Source organism: Pteropus medius, unplaced genomic scaffold, assembly GCF_902729225.1.
Source record: "Pteropus medius unplaced genomic scaffold, Ma_sr-lr_union100, whole genome shotgun sequence".
Taxonomy (NCBI): domain Eukaryota; kingdom Metazoa; phylum Chordata; class Mammalia; order Chiroptera; family Pteropodidae; genus Pteropus; species Pteropus medius.
In genome coordinates, this window is record NW_024351729.1 from 12,777,121 (window position 1) to 12,783,120 (window position 6,000).

General features: G+C 39.2%; 1 protein-coding gene across 10 annotated transcripts in view; it reads left to right on the forward strand.

Moving 5' to 3' along the window:
• PARD3B (par-3 family cell polarity regulator beta) overlaps positions 1-6,000 on the forward strand; it is a 901,201-nt gene that overhangs the window by 519,603 nt on the left and 375,598 nt on the right. For 9 of the 10 annotated variants that reach the window (XR_005649078.1, XM_039844925.1, XM_039844928.1 and 6 more), the window contains one exon: positions 3,126-3,314. Coding sequence is in view for 9 of the 10 variants with exons in the window: in XM_039844925.1 (XP_039700859.1) it covers positions 3,126-3,314 (189 nt within the window). In the remaining variant the exon portion in view is untranslated. The remainder of the gene's footprint in view (positions 1-3,125; positions 3,315-6,000) is intronic. The other variant, XM_039844927.1, reaches the window with a different exon arrangement.

Sequence of the window (6,000 nt, forward strand, 5' to 3'; positions counted from 1 at the left end):
AACTGGAAAAGGTGGTACTACTGGCATATAACGAGCAGAAGCAGGGATTCTGCGAAACATCCTACAATGCATAGGACAGTCCCTCACAACAAAGAATTATCAGGCCCGGACTACTAGTTGCACTGAGGCTGAGAAAGCCTTAGTTGAAGATCTTCCAAGGCTGGCTCAGGGCAGGGGCTAGGGAATTAGGCATAGGCATATGCAGTTGGGGCATCTGAGCATCCGTCCTGGGACCGGCTCTAGAAACCTGAAGGACTTTCCATCTAGAGACATGGTATGTAGTGGTAAAGTATATGAGATAATAAAAAGACCCAAAAAATAAATGAATGAAATTCACAAGATTTCCCTTACTGTGCCAGGCTTGTCTCTTTGGATTTTTTTTTCCCCCCCACCAGATGTCTTGGGTAGAAAAAGCAAGGGACACTCCTGACACTGGGAAAAGCTCTTGTTCAAAGAACAGAAATCCAGGGAGGATCTGGGGTCTGGATGTGCTGCTGCCTTTGGGATCATCTTATTACTAAGGTTCAGCATTTGGGGCACTTGTGAGGACTTTATACTTCTTTCTATCCTGTTGTAGACAGTTGTCTGTCAAGATTTGAGCTTAATTTTCAGAGTTACTAGTTGAGCCAAGATTATTGGAGGAAGACATTTAGCATATTGATTTTTCCATACATTAGGTAAAGGGACATTTATTTCTAACAGAGGAAATGGCTATGTTAACTACTGTTATGGCTTCCTTCACCACTGGAAAGTTTGCTATTATTAGAGACCACCAATTATGGCTTGAGCCTGGTATAGCCTAAGAAGATATAAAACATCTGTAACTGGGTGGAGAATGTGAAATTGCATGGCATCTTACTGTCACAGTAGGAATTTGTCTTGGGATTTTTGTGGCGAGACCAAGTGATGGTGGTTCACAGAAGTAGCATCTAAGAGTCTGGCACAGGAACCACACTGCCTGGGTTCCACAAAGCTCCAGCACTGACAGGTCTTATGGACTGCAAGCATGGTATTTACACACATGCACACATGATACTTACAAATGTTGTGTACCTCAGTCTCCTCATCTGTAAATAAGCATGATATTAATCCTCAAAGGGGTATTGTGAAAAGTAAGTATATTGTTATGTGTAAGCACTTAAAACAGAACCAGTCAATCGTTGTTAGCCACTAGTTTGTTTTTGTTGTTATTGTTGGCTCTCAGATATCAGGGACTTAAAAAAGATCAATTTTAAGGGTAAAATCAAAAGATAACCATAATATCATCTGCCTTCTATTTTGTTTTTACCACTTATATAGTAAATGAAAGGTATTAGTACAAATATTCATCAATCTTATTCAGAATTAAACAGTTGCCCCCAACAACCTGATTTAATTATAAAATAAAGTGGTTTGAGTGTATCGCTCAAGCAAAACTTTGTCCTCGTGTCACTTTGTCTCTGGTAGAAAAAAGCTGGGTAAGTTTTCTAGTCTTCCTCTAAACTGGTATTCTGAAACTTCTAGTAAGAACAGCTGTTCTTTAATTTATACTTTAATTCAGTAGAACTTAATTAGACTGAAATTAACCAAATCCCAGAGAGGGCTGGAAACGTAAATGATTATGAAATGTTATGGATTCTAAATAGGGCATTTTGGAAGACAAAACTGAAGGCTAATACTTAACATTTAGTATTTAACTCTGCCATTCCATTGGAAAAAAGACAGCTAGTTTAAGTCAAATAATGGGAATTTTCTCTTAAATAATAATGTAATGAGTTATAAGAAACTAACCTGTAATAAGTTTATTAAATTAAACAATAAAGTTTCATTTCTTTGAAACTACCTATTGTTAAAATATTTACAGCTAACTTCATTTGCAATGAAATAAAATGAAGGAACTATTTCTTTAAAGTTAGACATGGGTTTTTTTTCTATTTTGGTAGGAGTTGAAAATGCCACGTTGGTGGTTCTATGATCAGACCTCCTAATCTTGTGTTAGTTATGGGTTCTCTGCTACTGCTGATTTTATCGTTGTTATCTTGTGACTGACATTCAGACATTCACCGTGATTTTTTAAAATATGTAATTTTACATAAGAGTCCCTCAAAGTGACCTTAAGATGAGAGTCTCCAGACATAATTGCAGAGGGCAAGGAATTACCAACCTAGAATGAGTTGATGGTTTCAGATTTTTCAGTTAAAACTGTGGTAAAGGTTCACATTTCTGCAAGCTTGAGAGGGATGCAGAAGGGGCACCTACGAAGTTTGTCATGTGGACAGCACTTTCCGATTCCCACTACTCTATATTTGAAAACACTAGGGACCAACTGTGATTAGCCACAGGCTTCTTCCTGGGTAGCTGAACCCTGCGTGTGCCTTTTGCCACTATACTCTGTATTTTTTTAGAGCAACTATTCTCGTGGCAAGGTATCATTTGTCAAAGAGGACATGAACATTTGCTGTACATTATCTTTTTTGTTTAGGTTCAAAAACTGATTGCTAGTGAGTTATACTACCCAAGAAGCATGCTTAAGGCCTGAGTTTTAACAAAGTGAGATTTAATTCAGTGATACCCATTAGAAATCACATCTTTCTAACTTTAAAATAAAATTTTATGTTTTCAATGCTCTGTATTCTATTGGTAATCTTTATCAATAGCATTGCTTTCACGGTAATGATATATTTTAAATTATGTGAGCCAAATATCTTCTCACAATTTTAGCATGTTTCTACACTAAGCTCTGTTTCTTCATCTGTAAAATGAAGGTGTTACAACCACGCTACCTCTAAGGCCCTTTCTGGTACTTAAGACTCCCCACGACTAACATCCAGCCTCTTTAATTATCGAGAATATTCCGCTGAATTTCTAAATACTTATGCAGTGTTTCAAACAACATGACTCTACCTTGCCAAAGGATCCCCTCTGTTGACCGTCACCAAGAATTATTCCCCAAAACTCTCCTGCCCCTCCATGGATGTGGTGTTCGTCCCCTACAGTGAGAAAAGACCAGCCTGTGCCTGCTGGGAACAGGATTACGGCTGTTAGAGGTCCATTCAGCCTGTCTTGCCAAGTGTGTCTGCGTTTGGCCATCCGAGTGTGTAAATGTTAATCTGCTTTCTTCCCTTCACTCTTTGCGCTCTTCCCAGCAGAAAGGAGAACCTGACTGCTATGCTCTCTCCCTGGAAACAACTGAGCAACTTACCTTTGAGATCCCCCTGAATGATTCTGGTTCTGCTGGTCTTGGTGTGAGCTTGAAAGGGAACAAATCTCGAGAGACTGGAACAGACTTGGGGATTTTCATCAAATCCATCATCCATGGAGGTGCTGCTTTTAAGGTGAGTAGGAATGATGGTTGCACATCAGTGAGAAGGTACTTAGAGATAAGGCTGTCGTGCTTGAGGACTGGATGGAGAAAGTGTATGAAGGCTCGAGGACACAGAGGCTTTCCTGCCTGATTCAGGAAGTGTGTGTGTGAACATATCTGAGCATCAGTGGTCTGTTTTCTTATTTTAAGTGGTTGATTTTATTTCCTAAAGATAGTTCTAAAAACCCATCATGATTAATATTTTTTCTTGCATTTTTTTATTACTGTTAGAAATACTCCGAATTTGTAACCTGACAGAGTTGAGCCTAAAAATACACAATTAGAAAAACAAAACTAAAAATAAATCAGTGTAAAGGCAGCAAATAAGAAAATTGTGCTTGCAAGAAAGAAAGCTCAGTGGAACCTGAGAATGATTGTAATATAAACTAAAGGTCGTTTATCACATTTTATACACTTGAAGATAACCATGGTGCTGGGAATGCACATTTGCCTTTGAACTTGGAGAGCTTATAAATTTCAAAAAGAAAAAGAAAGATTCTGCCTTTTAACATTGACTTGGAAGTGTGATCATAACTGCTAACATAGTATAATGTACTGGTTTTCTAAACTGCCTGGGTTCAGATCCAACCCTGCCATTTGCTAGGCATGTGCAAATGTGGCCAAGGAACTTGACCTGCTAACCTCCCATTTCCTCATCTGTACAATGAGGATAATAAATAATACCTAATTCATAGAGTTCTAAGGATTAAATAAACTTATACACACAATGTAATTAAAGCAGCAAAGTGCTCCCCATCAGCTGTCCTCACAGTCATTGTCACCTCATACTGTACATGAGACTTCCTGAGCTTGAATCCTGTCTGAACGATGCTCACCCCCATGAATGTGGGCAGGTTACTTGTCCTTAGTATGTCTCATTTGTAAAAAGAAGTGAAATTAGTATTGCCTACCTCCTGGTGCTCCTGTGAGGACAAAAAGAGACAAGATATATAAAGTGCCTACGTAGCACAGTGCCTATAATAAACTTTCAATAAATCTTAGCCATTTAAAAATAATCTCAATATTAATAATGGGTGGCATCTCCCACACAAAAGCCAAGAAGGCCTAGTTAGGGTTTACAGGAACACCCATGGTCCTAGATTCTCGGCTTTGTTCAAGCATTTTTCTTCTTGCACTTACCATTCCACTTTAGTTTCAGACCTAGATAACTAAGCTAATGTCTTTTTCCTTAGGAAATAAGAAATGCATTGTGAATAGACAGTTTGTTAATACACTCCTTGGATCAGTTAGCTTTTGTCGCATAATAAATAATGACCAAATTTTAGTTAATGTACCTCAGTAAGCCTTTATTTCCCTCATGACTCTCTAGGGCACCAACAAGAATTCAGATTCAGGCTAGTGTCTCTCTGTCACCCTGTAGGTCACAAGTCTGAGTATGCTACCTGTATCTCACCTGGGCCTTGGAGCAGCAGGCTAGCAACAGCATGTTCTTTTCATGTTATGAGGTGTCAGAAGGCCAGTAGCAATGGGTGAAGCCTCGTACATTCCGGGCTCCAAACTGGCTCACTGTCACCACACACACACGCGCACATACACACACACACACATACCACCCCCACCCCCATTGGTCAAAACAGCGATATGGTTGAATCCAAGGTCAGTCTAAGGTGCGGAGAAACACAGTCCACCCACAGTGAAGCTGTTACAAAGACTTGGGCACAGAGAAGGGTGAAGAATTGATGATGCCTATCATCCGTCTATTAGACTCTTCAATCTGGCAAAGAAATGCATAACCAGGAGCAGAAGAACAATAATAGTAATAACAGCAGCAACAGCAAATAACGTTCATTGTTCTTAGTGCCGCTATATGCTGGACAGCATGAGAAGTATTTCAGGTGGCTCCTCTAATTGTATTCTTTACATTCACCCTGGATTATCATGTCATTTCATCAAAGGGAAATTGCAGGTTGGTGCCTCTCCATATAAGGCTTATGGGCACATAGTCAAAGTGCTTTAACAAAGGTTTGAACCAAGGCAGTCCGACATCAGATCATGTACTCTGCTGCCCTGCGATGAATGCTCTGTCATCTGATCCATTCATATTCCTAGAGATCAGAGGCTGTTGCCCTGGAATTATCTGGCATCATGCTTGTCATTCTTAGCCAAGCCATCTAAGCATGTGTTGTGTTTGAAGATGAGTCTTAGTCCTTTTTGTGGACACCAGCTTGATATCATTCTTATTGCTAATGACAGCTCTGATTGCAGAATTTATTCCAAGTAAAATTGAAACTGAAATGAATTTTTGGAAATTAAAAGCAAACGTCTTAGCTTTCTTATGGGCAATAACTTAAGTTCAAGCAGATTTGGCGAGCTGGTTTAATATGTTTAACATCCATGTTTGTGAAAGTGAGCATCTCCTTACCTAAGCAGTTTCTAACAGTCCTGTTTCTTGCAGAAAGATTTTACTTTTCATTTATGTAAATTTCTTTCCTGACACTGGTCTGCTGAGTCAGACAATCACACCATTAGAAACCACTGGACAACATATTTATAGCAGATCTTAAACAGGAAGAGGCATCAGTCATGAATTTAGCCTCACTGTGAATGTTTAGTACCCATTTGTCTTGTTTACTTTTTGCAGTCTAAAGGGTAGAGGCCTGAGGGTTGCTCACAAGAAATCTGATTAACTAGGAAAA